This window comes from Schistocerca gregaria, chromosome 3 (assembly GCF_023897955.1).
Source record: "Schistocerca gregaria isolate iqSchGreg1 chromosome 3, iqSchGreg1.2, whole genome shotgun sequence".
Taxonomy (NCBI): Eukaryota; Metazoa; Arthropoda; class Insecta; order Orthoptera; family Acrididae; genus Schistocerca; species Schistocerca gregaria.
In genome coordinates, this window is record NC_064922.1 from 438,289,245 (window position 1) to 438,305,387 (window position 16,143).

At 42.3% G+C, this 16,143-nt stretch overlaps 1 protein-coding gene across 1 annotated transcript in view; it reads left to right on the top strand.

Annotated features, from left to right (window-relative positions):
* The window catches only part of LOC126355409 (phosphoglucomutase-1-like), a 50,333-nt gene extending 35,081 nt beyond the window's left edge, over nt 1-15,252 (top strand). The window contains exon 4 of the mRNA XM_050005713.1: nt 15,150-15,252. Within this exon, the coding sequence (XP_049861670.1) occupies nt 15,150-15,252 (103 nt within the window). The remainder of the gene's footprint in view (nt 1-15,149) is intronic.
* Nucleotides 15,253-16,143: the final 891 nt, after the last annotated feature.

The window sequence follows — 16,143 nt, forward strand, 5'->3', positions numbered from 1 at the left end:
AGTGGCTTATGGGTACCCCAGAGCCAGAATGCGGTCCCCAAAGTGCTCTCCTATTTCAATGGGGTCGAGCTCCGTCTTGCATGAAGCACATCTTGTCGAAATCAGGGTCACTTTGGATAATGGAGATGAAATCATCTACCAAAACCTTCACGTACCATCGTGAAATATCGCACCGATTATTCCGTGACTGGAAATTGCATACCACATTGTCACTCGTTGAGGGTGAAGAGCCTTTTCGATCGCGAAATGCGGATCTCAGTCCCCCAAGTGTGCAATTTTTACTTATTGACGAACACATCCAAATGAAAGTGAACTTCGTCGTTAAACCAAACCGTACTAATTCCCATTGTGCCCCGCGGCCAACTGTACAGTTTGAACGTCTTAGCGCAAACCGAGTTTATTTCATACACTTCAATAATTGTAACCCTGTAAATGGCTCAGGTCGCACCAGACACAGGCCAAAACATTATTATTATTATTATTTATTTATTTTTACGCTTGGTCATCTGGTGCTCTCACTGCTGCCATTTTCATTTCTGGCAGAGCCCTGCGTATAGGTTACCATAAAACCTGGAAGATATTGGTAATGATGAATAGGCGCGGTGCCCTTGAAAGATAATTATTGCCTCAACTCCTTGTAATAAAATTACTTGTTGAATATTGCCGAACTATCAGTTTTAGCTACGGTTGTAACACATTGACACAAATTATTTGCAGAAGAATCGAAAAATTGGTTGAAGCCGAGATGGTGGAAGATCAGTTTGACTTACAGAGAAATGTGAGGGTCACGCGAGGCAATACTGACTCTACGATTTGCTGAGGGAGATAGATTGAAAAAATTCAAACACGTTTATAGTATTTGTCGATTTAAAGCTTTTGACAATAAGGAATAAAATACAGGAGCGAAACATTATCTCCAGTTTTTACAGAAACCAGACTGTAGGCCGAAGGGCTACATGAAAACTAGGTGATAGTTCAGTTTAGGAAATGAAACAATAAAAATAGTAGATTAACTGACGACGGGGGAATTAAAGAGAATTTAAATGCAGATTGACAACAACAAGAAAATTTTTTCTGGAAAAGAAGATTATTTTAATATATAACATGAATTTAAATGTTTGAACGCCTTGTCTGAAATGCCCGGAGTGTAGCGTTATATGTATGTGAAACGTGAACGATAAACATTATCTACAAGAAGAGAACTTTTGAAACATGTTGCTTCAGAAAGGTATTATAGGTTATTTGGGTAAAGCAGATAACTTACGAAAAGGTGCTAATTTGAATCAGGGAAAAAATGGCACAACTTGACTAAAAGAAATCATTGGTTGAAAGAACACATCCAGGGACATCAGGGAATAGTTAATTTGGTAATCAATGGAAGTGTAAGCAAAGGTTTAACTGCAGCATGCAGAAGTTATACACATATGAAGAGACTTCCTCAGGATTGACTTACTTGAACAACTGTACCAAACTATCTTGGGACTCAACACGAAACAGCAATAACAACTGCATTAGATTTTTGCAGAATGTATATCTCACTCAGCAGTGGAGTTTGCGCTGTTTTGGAACGTCCTGGCACTTTAAAACCGTGCTCCAGACTGGGACGCGAACCCAAAACCTTGTCTTTTGGCGGCAGTGCGAGGGAGGTACTAGTGGAAGTAAAGCTGCCACGTTGAGTCGTGAGTCGTGACGGATAGCTCACTTGGTAAGAGTATCTGCCCCTAAAGGTAAGGTTGCATATTTGAATTCAAATATTCATAGAGTTTTAATGTGCCAGGAAGTTTGAATAGATTTTCAAAAAAATGGCTCTGAGCACTATGGGACTCAACTGCTGTGGTCATTAGTCCCCTAGAACTTAGAACTACTTAAACCTAACTAACGTAACGACATCACAAACATCCATGCCCGAGGCAGGATTCGAACCGGTGACCGTAGCAGTCGCACGGTTCCGGACTGCGCACCTAGAACCGCGAGACCAATAGATTTTCAGTTTCCATTTTCTTTCACGTAACTAAATGTAAGTTTTGTTCTCTACGCTACACAGTAATTTGAGACACCAGCTAGAAAAAATCGTAGGACGCTATTGTGAAGTGTTATAAGGGGAAAATGACCGAGCGTCTCCAACTTCTAGAATCAAAATTATACAGAGGATAAACGAAATAATGGTTGGAAATCAATATTTAAAGGGGCACGAAGTTTTAAATGGCCAATAAACTTGAGGCAAGTGTTCGTAAGTTACACTGCCTGAAATAAGAAAAGTAAAGATTCCAGAAGAGGAGGATGAGACGAAAAGAAATTTGGCGGGTTGGGAGGGTATGTGACGTTGCTTCAGTGATTACAAAATCGAGTCAGATTTACAAAGAAATTGGTAATATGAATTTATTTAAGTGTGCGACGTTGCACCTCCTCTGGGCTGGATGTTTCGCTTGGGATTGTCGCGTAAAATTATTGTATACTCTCCTGACACAACCTGGACGACGACTGTTGTAATAGGTCCTTGATTTCCTGGACACTGGCTCTGGAGCAGAGTTGGCGTCCGGACTGGTCCCACACAGGGTCTATCGGGGACAGACTTCGGGATCTTGCTGACCACAGAAGTATCTCGACGCCATGTAGACGGTTAACAGAGACACCTATTATGTGTGGATGAGCATTGGCTTGTTGAAAAATGACATCACGGTACTATCGCATGGTAGGTAACAACTGAGTATCCAGGATGTACGTGATGTACCGTTGTGTCGTCCGAGAGTCTTCAATCACTATCAACCACGATCTGAAGTCATATCCAATCACTTCCCTCATCAAAACACCAGGAGTAACATGGCCGTGCCTCTCCAAAACAATAGAAGAAAGAGACTTCTCCTCAGTTCGATGATGATGGGTGTCAAGGGTATTTCAGAACTGCGATTCACCGGTGAACACAATGCAGCGCCATTCACCAGCAGTCCACGCTTCTCGGTCACGGCGCTACTCCAAACACAGCCTTTTGTGTTGTGGTGTTCATGGCAGCCTATGCATGAGACGGTAGTTCCCCATTCCAGCTGCTAATAGCTTCCGACCATTGGTGTAAGATATATTTATATGGACATCGTGTCTGTTCTTTATCATACGTCCGAAAGAAAAGACACCATTGATGACTTGCAGCCGTCTAGAATGAAATTAGAATTAATTTAATCCCTTCAACTGCTGACGGGCGTTGATATATATCAACGGCGACAGGAGAAAATGTGTGCCCTGACTGGGACTCGATCCCAGGATCTCCTGCTTACATGGCAGACGCTTCTGTGCTGATGCACACATATTCCCCAAACTCTTACGGGACTTGGTAAGAATGTCTTCCACGAGTAATGAGTGTGTTGGGGTGGGACACTACGAATGTAGTGTGTGGACATACAAGGTGAGAATGTGGGTCTCGCGGGAGACGTGCGCGAGTTAGTCCCTGCAGTCGCACTATCCACTGTGCCCTAGGTGGCTCAGATGGATAGAGCGCCTGCCATGTAAGCAGGACATCCCGAGTTCGACTCCCGCTTGGGGCACACCTTTCCCCGTTGATATATATCAACGCCCGTCAGCAGCTGAAGGTATTAAATTAATTCTAATTTCATTGGTGCAGAATGTCAGAGAAACTTGCAGGAAAACCATTATTTGTTTCCAACTGGTAGACGCTTAAGTGGAGGTGTTATAGTGTGCCAGGTGCGCAATAAGGCGGTCAGTGGTCATCCATTATGGTTATCAGACGTGTTCGACCAGAATCTTGACGACGAGTATGCCTGTCTTCATTTTCGCAAGCAGTCCAAAATCAGACCACTATCACATTCGAATGCCCACAGATCTGGATATTGCACGGTTCAATTAGCTAACTAAATGGAGACTCACAATGTGGCTCCTTCAAAACTCTGTCAGGTGCTGATAACGTCACGGCTCCATGGTCAACACAGTTACCACTCAATATTTGGCTCTGTTCACACTCAATATATATCCTACCTAGCCTGGTAACAACACTAACTAGGAACACTACTGTTGTACTCTTGCAGCCGTTCCACCTGGCACAGAGAATTACAGCTCCAATCATTTATATACACGCCGATGGTGTGCACGCGTACTAAGTGACACTGATATCCGATACTGTCTTGTGCATGCTTAATTATTTTGTCAGGCTGCAATACAAACGAGTGGATGCCGCATCGACGTTGGTGAAACTACTTTGGTAAATAATACCAATCGTCCTGATGTCTTCACGACGGAGTTAAAAACTATGTAAGTCTGCAGGCTTTCGTGGACGTGGTCATTGAAGTTAAAATCTTGTGGGTTATTAGCCCACGTCATGTTTCTTCTAAAATGATCGACGTTTCGACCCCTCAGCTGGGATCTTCCTCAGGATCTTCTGGTGTCCACTACTGCTGTTCTATCAGTAGCGGACACCAGAAGATCCTGAGGAAGATCTCAGCAGAGGGGTCGAAACGTCGATCATTTTAGAAGAAACATGACGCGGCCTAATAACCCAGAAGATTTTAACTTCAGAGTTAAAAATGGGTTGTATTTCGTGACCTGTTGTCGAAAATGGAGCGTTACTCATCACAGGAACTTGCAGGGATGAATTTTATGGTGAGGTGAGAAGTACTGGCCGGATGCCGAACGAATATGTAGAGAAAGTTTCCAATACAGTGTGATTGCAACTAGAAGGAATTTATTGCAGTGGGCACAGACGTATGAGTCGTTCCAGCGGTAAGGAGCTGGACGAAGTTGTCGACAAGTAACTGTTCACATAGTCGAATTAAAGAAGATGATGTTGCATCGTGTGGGGCAAAATTCAACAAGCGTGCGTCAACGTCTCTGTGAATGCCCACATCGTATAATTTGCTATTGGAATAGCAGTTACGCTCCTACCATAAGCAAAGCGTGTAAGGGATGTCGGAAATGTTTCTGAAGCCAGAGTTCACTTCTGTAAATGGATTACGTAACGCGGTACTGCAGGATAGAGGTTCGCACAGTTTTCTTTTTGCTCGAGGCTGAAACCTTATTCAGCCATGGTGTTGTTTTCAACTCTGCATTAGCAATGTGTGGAGCATTGAAAATTCATAGACCACGCTCAAGTCACCAGCAACGTTTTTCTATAAACTTGAGGACTGAAAATATAGATCAGTTAACTGGACACTGTTTAATTCCATCCCGTTTGAAAGGTGAACAATGCCAGAAGACTTTACTCTTTATTTTCCACAAGAGACTATGGTTTCATGACGACGGTGCATCACACCACTTCAGAATTAATGTCCGTGAGGGCCTCAACAACGAGTATACTCATTGGTAGATTGGAAGGAGAGGTTCTTTCCTAAGGCTAGGACGGTTGCCGTTTCTCGCTCATATAGATTTTTTTTCTGTGGGCTTAGTTGAAATCGCAAGTGTATGCTGCCTCAGCAGAAACTGAAGATGACGTGATTGGTAGGTCGTAGCTGGCTAATTCATTGTTCAACAGATTACAGAAATATTTGAGGGAGTGTGTCCAGACCGTTGTTATCCATACACTGACACTGGTGGTCTTAACTTTTGACAGTTGCTATGATCTTTAAACGCCGCTATAAACCGTATGTTCTTGCGTTATTAAAAATCTAGATGTTAGTTTACAACCAGTAGTTACTTATCTCATAGTGTACAGTTTATGGTCTTCTATAATTTGTGTAGTTTTGACCCTACTGTTTGGGACACTATGTGTATACCCCGTCCACATGGAAATATTATCATACAAGGAATATCCACAAATTATCTTCCGCTAACAAATGGAAAGAACACAAAATGTTGTTAAACAAAACACTTTATTGTAACGAAAAGTACAAGCTTTGTAAACGTAAAAAAGCACCCCGTCTTCACGCCACAAGTGGCCCATCGGGACCATCTGACCGCCGTGTCATCCTCATTGAGGATGCGGATAGGAGGGGCATGGGGTCAGTACGCCGCTCTCCCCGTCGTTACGATGGTTTTCTTTGACCGGAGCTGCTACTATTCGGCCGAGTAGCTCCTCAATGGGCATCACGAGGCTGAGTGCACTCCGAAAAATGGCAACGGCGCATGGCGGCCTGGATGGTCACCTATCCAAGCGCCGGCCACACTCGACAGCGCTTCACTTTGGTGATCTCACGGGAAACGGTGTATCCACTGCGGCAAGGCCGTTGCCCTTTGCAAACGTAAAATGAGACGATAATAAGACGGAGACCAGTCACAGCTGTAGCAGAGAAGGTAAAATGTTTTACAACTAGAATCTTTAGCTAGTCATTTGGTTAATTCTTTATTTGTATTTTCTGCTGCTAGTCAGTTTTATTTATTTCATGTTTGATCTAACATATTGCAACGCGTTTCAAGCATGTTCCGCCCATTTTCAGGTATTCTCTTTCCTGATACAGCTAACTTGTTTATTGATGAGACATCGTTTTGCACAAATCTGTGCGTGGCGTCAGCTGTTTTCTTTGGGAGGTTAGAGATCTGTCTCCGAAGCTTCTTTGGTGGTTTTACCATTTCCTCTACTAAATCTCTTACGAACAAACTCCTTCTATCGGTTTTTCCCCTATGGTATGTCAAGTGTTTGATAGAAAATAAAATTTGACTGTTTAATTCTGCGACGCCCATCATATTCGTACACAATGCATATTGCCATCTCCTTGTTTATCTCTTTCAGGTGTAATATCTAACCTTCTGGTCCACTTGATCTATCTCACCCTTTGTGGAGCTATAGAACTTTATTATATCTGGTTTCTTTTTTGCGTTAGTTTGATAGATGACTTTGACGTGACGCGTTGTCCTAATGAGAACTATTGGTTTATTCTTTTTTAAAATCATAACTGACCATCGCAATTTCACCTCTAAAGGCAAATAACGAGGAATGCATTGCTCTTGAGGCGGACTTTTCATCCCATTGGGGATTACTGGTTTGTTTTGTTTGCTCGTCTGAAACATCTCTTTTCCCAGCTGAATACTAGTGAAGAAATTGTCAACAGTAATATTTCTGGATTATCATTCAATGCTTTCACCACATTGAATCTAAAATTTTTCTGAATAGGTTCATACGAATTCGTTCTTGTGCACACTCGAATCCTGCCTCGGGCATGGATGTGTGTGATGTCCTTAGGTTAGTTAGGTTTAAGTAGTTCTAAGTTCTAGGGGACTGATGACCACAGGAATTAAGTCCCATACTGCTCAGAGCCATTTGAACCTTTTTTTGTGTAGTGGTCATATGGTCATATAATGGATAAAGCCGCATCATGGGAGTAAGTGTTCGCTAACTAACAGTGAATCATTAGGACTCATTCTGTTTCCACTCTTGTCAAGAAACAGTTCCCATACCTAGCAAACAGCTGCAAGTTTGTCATCTACAGATCGATTTTCAAATGTGTGCTACCCATCCAATCTTTTTATTTTCCTTCTATCCTCGAATCTGTTTACTGAAATTGCGGCCTGATATATGAGATTTTCCTTTCCGTACAAGGACAATTCTCTTACAGGATATCCCAACTCTTCTCAATGCCAGCAAGTAGTAGCATTGCAAAATGGTTCAAATGGCTCTGAGCACTATGGGGCTTAACGTCTGTGGTCATCAGTCCCCTAGAACTTAGAACTACTTAAACCTAAGTAACCTAAGGACATCACACGCATCCATGCCCGAGGCAGGATTCGAACCTGCGACCGTAGCAGTCACGCGGTTCCGGACTGAGCGCCTTAACCGCGAGACAACCGCGGCCGGCAGTAACATTGCAAGGAGACCTATATTTGTGCAGATGAAGATTTCATCTAGTATTTTTTTTTGGAAATGAAATATCCCAGGCATCCTTAGGCTTGCACGTTTACAGTCCACAAGCCGGACTGTGTGACGACTTTATGATATTGTGATACGAAAAGTTTCAAATGGTTCTATTACGACTAATGTATGCGCTGACATTTCTTAGTTGTTGATATAGAACTCTCTGATGAAGTAAAACTACTTGAAGCACTGTTATCTTCCAGAACATACGTGTCAGCAGGTTCAAAGATTTATTATTCACTGCTTCTATCTTAAAAAATACGTCCATATTCGCATTAATCAGCTTCTTCAAACCAATGCGTGACAACGCTTTCAAAATTAGCTGCGGTTGTACGTACTGACTCGTTTCTCTTGATGGAACCGTAACAAAATACAAAAATGATTCAAATGGCTCGGAGCACTATGGGTCCCAACTTCTGAAGTCATCAGTCCCCTAGAACTTTGAACTACTTAAAACTAACTGACCTAAGGACATCACACACATTCATGCCCGAGGCAGGATTCGAACCTGCGACCGTAGCTGTCGCGCGGTTCTAGACTGTAGCGCCTTGAACCACTCGACCACTCCGGCCGGCTACAAAATACATGTCACTCGAACGACAGCTGAGGCAAAATAAACGAGTCACAATGGTATCAATACCGGGAATGGTACAACAAACAAACTACACTAACTATGGTGGTGGCAACAGCAGCATAAAACAACAATACTGTCCAACAATAAAGCATATGATTGGAAAATGCTCAAAGATATACAGTCATCTACAATAAATAAAGGTAATTTCTATAGTTTTTCTCTTATACTAGTATTACATTTGCTACTATTATTACTACTAGTAGTAGTACAGTAGTTAGCACACTGGACTCGCTTTGGGAGGAGGACGGTTCATACATGCGTCCGGCCATCCTGGTTTAGGTTTTTTGTGATTTCCCTAATTATCTTCAGGCAAATGCCGGGATGGTTCCTTCGAAAGGGCACAGTCTACTTCCTTCCCAGATCTGATTGGACCGGTGACCTCACTGCTTGTTCCCCTCTCCCAAATCAACCACTCAACCAACTACTACTACTACAACTACTACTAGTAGCAGTGGTACTGCACCTGCTAATATGACCACTGAGTCTACTGCAGTTACTGCTGAATTAATAACTACTCCTAAACAAATTGTAATGTTGATGCATTAAGTTGTTCTGAAAGTGGTGCTGATATTCAAGATAATAAAAGCGGGTTGAAAGCTGTGAGGTATCAGGGGACGTTATCCTTAACTGTTTCACCAGGTATCCAGTCTAGTTTACCAGTTTGCTAACTAGACTAAAATTAATTATAATCTTTTAATAGTCATCTTACAACAATCGGTGGTATATATATAAAAATAGAATTTAAATAAAAAGCAATAAATCATTTTATATTTAGACATCTATTTTAACATTTGTCATTTCAGCATATTAAACTTGATTCATAACTAAACTGTTGCCTTATTTAGGATTGTGAAAATGTGAGTTTGTAACCTTATGGAACACATCAAATATGGAGCCAAGATTGGGAGGCTGCATAAGCACTGCATTCATAAAATAACACACGAAGATTGTTGAAACATATGCAAGAAGAAATTAACCACAACCAACCAATTCAATTTCCATCCAAAGAAGTTACGGTCGTAGCGCAATCCTGTCCATCATGAAATTACCACACACTGGTATACTAAATTCGTACTAACTCTTTGTGAAATCTTCCCGAAAAGAATAGCTGAGGGCTACTTTGATGATTACACCACATGTTTCACGTGGTCAACTTGGTTTACACAAAGAGTGTAGCTCCACAATAATTTTGAGAATCAAAATAAATTACATGGAACAGAAAAACCTCGAACTGGCTACTATCGTCACACTATTAACCTGATGGGTTAAACAATTATATAAGCACGTGGTACCGGTCTCACAGAGTACACTCCACGTGGGTTGAAAATAGAGAGAAGTTGCTATATTGAAAAATATTGTCAAGACGAGACATTATAATCTCACGCACATTCGCATTTAAGATTGATGATCTTAGAGTTACTGATCAACACGTGGTTCCACTTTGCTCACAAAGTAGTGACTAAGCAACTATTGGAAGATATTCTGAACTTCACACTCGAATTATACTGCGTTGCAATTTAAGATAACATAAGATATTTTAGATCTAAACCTGAAACAAAGGTGATTAAATTTCCAGTTAGGCTGAACTTAAGAAATCCATTGTCCTACAGACTTAGCAGAGACGTGCTTAGCCAGAGATCTTACCACTTCAGACGCTCGCCGTGGACAGACTGGCGTGGGCCCATACCAATGGTACCTCAAAGATACAAACGGAAGTGACCAGAGGGGCAGCTTCCTATACCAACATGGCAAGGGACGGACAGGAACATACCAAGAATAGAAACCTCTTTGCTTTTAGAAATCGTAGCTACCTGTTCTGACGTTGGTCCTACTGTTTTCTAGCAGACCGGCTTGTCTGCTAGCATCGAGCATGCAACTAGAAATACATTTGCTCATTCATCCTTCCACACAGAAGGGAAGGGGGATGACAGTATCTTATCATATACAGTATATAAAAGAAAGCAGATGTAGGTTCCGTATGAGATTGTGTGACGTGAATTACATATAAACTGTGTTTTAAAGTGTAGTAGTGTGACAGATCGTTCTTGATTATGTGTAAAAGTAACACGTCCCACTGCTCAGTCTCCTCCCAGATAGAGTCAGAAACACCATAGTAAATTTAGAAGTGAAATGAATGCCGTAAATGACAACAGATTTAAGAAACTAACGTGAAAGGAATCCAACAGAGACCTTTCAAAATGTAGAAGTCAATATAGAATGACTTACAAGTACATAATGTCCTACATAAAACCAGTATGCAGCATGCCCGAGGCTGATGATGTTACCAGCAACATGCTGAAAACCTGCAACCGTAATGTTGTTCATTTCTCTAATAACGTTCCGTTTAAGATCATCTATTCTGCGACGATTTTCAGCATACTCTTTACTTTTTAATGTGACCTTAAATAAAAATCACACGATGTTAAGTCCAGGGACTTTGGCCACCAGAGGCCACTACTGTCAAGTGTGTCTTCAGGGAACACGTTGGTGATTGGTTGGATGTCTGCGTGGTTGATCCATTTTTTTTTAATACTGCATACAGTTTGTCTGCATCCGTTAACTGCCCATAGAATCAAAAATCTCGAGATATGTGCCGCTGTTTAAGGTGTAACTGAAAAATATGTGTCCAATAATGTGCATGCCGGACAATGCAACCAAACACTTATCTTCTCTGAGGTGAGGTTTTTCATGCAGAACATGTGGGTTGTCCTGCGACCAGTGTCTTCAATTCTGGAAGTCTGCGTAATCTGGCAAATGATACCAGACCTTATTTGCTGATTCTCCAATTCCAACTCTTGCACCACCCGGAAACGTTAGGCGTTTAAATGTCATATCTTTTAGTGCACGGTGATGCGATGTATGGGATACGCCAACCTGCTGTGATAACCTCCTTACCGACTTGTGGGGAATTCTCGTAATGTCCATGCAAATTCAGTCTACAGTTCTAATGGCTCTCGCTGTCGGTCGCCTATTCCTCTGCACATTCTGAATGGATCCTATAGCCCTCCACATCTAGTATAGATCTTCAATAATGCTGGTCGTTGGACCAGGATAACTTGCTTGAAACATTTCTTTACATTCCTTGATGGAGCCTGTCTTTACGTAACCCTCCACAATATCAATTCGCTGTTCTAATGCAAACTACCCCAAATCAACGATATGAGTTTCTCACTACAATTGACACACGAACATACGGCTACTCTCAACCTTCCAATAAGATGCAATGTACCCAACTTTCGAGTGTTGCCGCTTCATAAGCAATTTGAGATGATTAACCAGTTCGTGAGGCGTTTCGGTTTTATGTGGACCACCATGTGTAACTGTAAGGGGGCATCTGAAGTCTCGGATGTGCATTAATGGTTTTTGCGGCGAATATTTTGAATTATATAAAAAGCTGAAAATCAGTTTAGCTCAAACTTTATAAGAGGGATACCAAAGGGTAAGCGGAAACATACTGGAGAGGAGTTTGAAATCAAATAAAGAATACCATTAAAATTTAAAAAGTAAGACCTTCAGGGGCCTCTGAGGCCTGTATATGCATTATAGTGTTAAGGCTCGTTTATCGGTGACATTTTATTCTGTGATTTTTTTTTTTTTGTTCCTGGAGCCATCTTAACCCAAATGTCGAAACGACGGCGTGGTGCCACCCCTGTGTTCTTTGCTGTCGCTGAGTGCAGGACAGTCGGCTTGACTCTTTTCTGCTACCGTTTTCATGGAAGTCGCAACAATGGACGCAGTTCTAACGATCTGTGGTCCTCAAGATTCCCAATGTCCGTGTGGGCAGTTGTCTTGGTGCCAACAAGCCCGTTTCCTGACTCTCGAGTATGTGACGCGGCTGTACAATTCTGCACGGCTGGGCGAACAAAGAGGTTGTCCTCTTAGACGGCGATAGCATGGATACGGTGAGATCGTGTATGGCGTTGGGTCTATCGATTCCATACTTGCATAGCAGTCGTGGGATCCTGACCACCGCTGGCAACAACACTGTGGAACGATAAACCACAGCTTCGTAAGTTCACGATTTTGCCGTATCAGATTCCCACATGTCCTGGTAGATGTTTCTCCTCCTTAAACGATCTTCTCATAAACAGTCAGTATTCAAATGCGATTTCTAAAAGCGAAAGCTGGTGCGTTGTCTTTCCTTATGTACAAATTGTAGCTGGCGTTACTGCCAACTGCTTCGTGCGGTTGTTCTCAAATGCTAATCATCTGCACATCACATGTGGTTCTCTTCCTTGCGATCACTGCAGGGCGACTTCCATTATCTCAGACAGCATCCATCTCGACACTATACAGGGCACTTGTATTTGCCCCTACTGTTCTTTCTGTATAGTGTGGGGTGTCGGTTGTGCTGTTTTGCTTACCCATATGATGTTATAGGCCGATCTCTGGTGCCCTATGGAGAAGGGAAGCATCCCATATGATCATGCAAATTGATGAAAGCGAATAAGAATTTCATGCAATGGAAACGCCTTACTGATTGGTAAGTAATGTGTGCCCCACTCAAGCATGAAAAGATGGGTGTCATACCAAACATACAGAGATATTAATGTGACAAGGATTCTCTCCATCCACAATATGCAAGTGGAGACATCGTTCTGTGCGACCACAAGGCTCACCTCATCATTCATGCAGCAACAAGTCCGTACTCCACAACTTCCTAGCAGTCTCTCTATTTACTCCTCCTTCTCCTAGTACTCTGTCAGAACTGGAAACTTGCCAGCCACTCATGGCAGACATTGTGACTGCCATCTATTGAAACTCGAGCAAAGAGTTTATGTGTGTAGACTTCTCTTTGTGGTGTGTGAACACCCGTCTTGTTGAACATAAGAGGAATTGCCGCCTGGGTCACACGGATAAATCGGCCGTGGCGCAACATGTTTACCAGGAAGGTGATCATGAAATAAAATTCAGCGAGACGAGCGTCATATCAAAAACCTCGCATTATTATGCACGCTTGTATAGAGAGGCTATCGAGATTGATGAACATCGTAATAATTTTAACAGGAAAGACGAAGGTGTTAAACTGGATAAAATTTGGATGTCAGCGTTGCACCGCAAGAGTGACGATCGATTACTTCCAATCGAGAATGTTGGCGTTACCAGAGACAATCTCATAGCCGACGCCACGTGATCAATAGTGGCGCCCTCTGTACTGCTTATGTAATCAGCGCTTCCTCGAGTTCTATTCGCAGTTCGCCGCTTTACCTCCGAGGATGTCTCCCGCAGTCGGAGACGAAACGTCAGGAGAGAGTTTTATACTTCGACCACGGCCTATCAGCCCGGAAGTTTTAAGTGAAGACAATACCGGCCGTGAAAGCTTACACTGTATGATCATTCCTTGCATTTGTTGGGAGCCCACGACTGTCATGCGAATACAAGGATGATGGGTGAGACTCGATGCCATTCTTCATCTCAACAACCCCACACGTCTAGCGCCCGAGAGGGCAGTCATATTGCTTGCTCAGTCATCCACATCACGTACCTTAAGACCTTGGTTATTTTCGGCAAAACAACTATCCAAACGAGCAGGGCGACGAAGATTGGTGCACTGCACAACTGACTGTAGAATGGCTATCATAGTTTGGCTTCCTGTGACATAGCAGTAGAGGGAGAGACGCTCTGTCATTTGACTGCCCAACGACAGTACTGGGCATAGGTGTGGCCCCGTGTCGTATTTCCAGACAAGTCCTTGTTCTCTGTACAGCATCATGGTAACTTACCTGTGTATGGAGACTCCAAGTAATGTCTCCAAATTGTATGCATCATATCATACAGGCTCAGCACTGGCCATAATAGTGTGGGGTGCCACCGGATGCCCAACATGGTGACGTATGGCACAGGTAGCTGGTTATTCGAAAACACGGATTAAAATGGTTCAAATGGCTCTGAGCACTATGCGAATTAACTTCTGAGGTTATCAGTCGCCTAGACTTAGAACTAATTAAACTTAACTAACCTAAGGAAATCACACACATCCATGCCCGAGGCAGGATTCGAACCTGCTACCGGAGCGGTCGCTCGGTTCCAGACTGTAGCGCCTAGAACTGCACGGCCACTCCGGCCGGCAAATACGGATTAAACCTCCAAAGTGTTAACGTCAGCGCCTGCAACCTATATTCGATGTTTCTGTGTCATTTTCAACAAGATAACTCAAGAACACATGTTTCCCGAGTCTTCATGAATTACCTCAATACAGAAATACTTTTGCTCTGTCTAGAACGTTTTCCATATACTGACCCATGGAAAACATTTGGTCATTGATTTCTCAGTGACTGGGATGGCACAACTCGATTAGCAACTACACAGAAAAAGTGAGAGGGGGAGCGGTTGGGAAGCGTGATGCACCGCTGACTAAAGATACCCGCCTGGGCACTGGAAGCCGTCTTGTTTGTGACGTAGACAGAGTAGATCTGTTGTTTGTAAGCTGTGCGCTTCGTGATGTGTTGTTCAGCATGTTGAACGTAGTATTGACTTGTAGATTAAGTACTGGCTGCTAAAATCTTCTCTTACCAAAGTGAAGTTTGTGTATTTGCAGTTCTTTGAACAGTAAGTACTTTATAAATGATAATATAATTACTTTTTGTGATTACTTAATAAGCAGAGAACACTTGTGTTCGATTGAGAGCTTATACCAAAAGTTGCATTGTATACTAACTAAATGTGTACAAATACGTTTTAAATGTGTATATCTACATTTCAAAAGCTACACTGAATTTCTGTTTTCAGATACTGGTGCTATAAATGCCAAGGTGTTGCAGTGTGGCTAGCTGTAAAAGGAATTACAGATCTGAAAACGAAGCTGTTATCACTTTTCTTTAAGAAACGATGAAGAACAAAAGAAAAGGTGGCTAAGAAAAGATCCCCACCGATTTCTCAAAGCTTCTTGCAGCTGTGTACCGTAGGTCTCTAGAAGAGCTTAGCGTTCCAAAAGATTGGAAAAGGGTCCAGGTCATCCCCGTTTACAAGAAGGGACGTTGAACAGATATGAAGAACTGTAGATTTATATCTCTAACGTCAATGAGTTGTAGAATTTTGGAATACGTGTTATGTTCGAGTGTAATGACTTTTCTGGAGACTAGAAATCTACTCTGTAGGAATCAGCACGGGTTTCGAAAAAGACGATCGTGTGAAACCCAACTCGCGCTATTCGTCCACGAGACTCAGATGGCCATAAACACGGGTTCCCATGTAGATGCCGTGTTTCCTGACTTCCGCAAGGCGTTTGATACAGTTCCCCACAGTAGTTTAGCGAACAGAGTAAGAACATATGGACTGTCAGACCAGTTGTGTGATTGAACTGAAGAGTTCCTAGATAACAGAACGCAGCATGTCATTCTCAATGGAGAGAAATCATCCGAAGTAAGAGTGATTTCAGGTGTGCCGCAGGGGAGTGCCGTAGTACCGTTGCTATTCACAATATATATATATATATATATATATATATATATATATATATATATATATATATATATATATATATATATATATATATATGACCTTGTGGATAACATCGGAAGTTCACTGAGGCTTTTTGCGGATGATGCTGTAGTATATCGACATCGGAAGTTCACTGAGGCTTTTTGCGGATGATGCTGTAGTATATCGAGACATTGAAATAATGGAAAATTGTACTGAAATGCAGGAGGATCTGCAACGAATTGACGTATGGTGCAGGGAATGGCAATTGAATCTCAATGTAGACAAGTGTAATTTGCTGCGA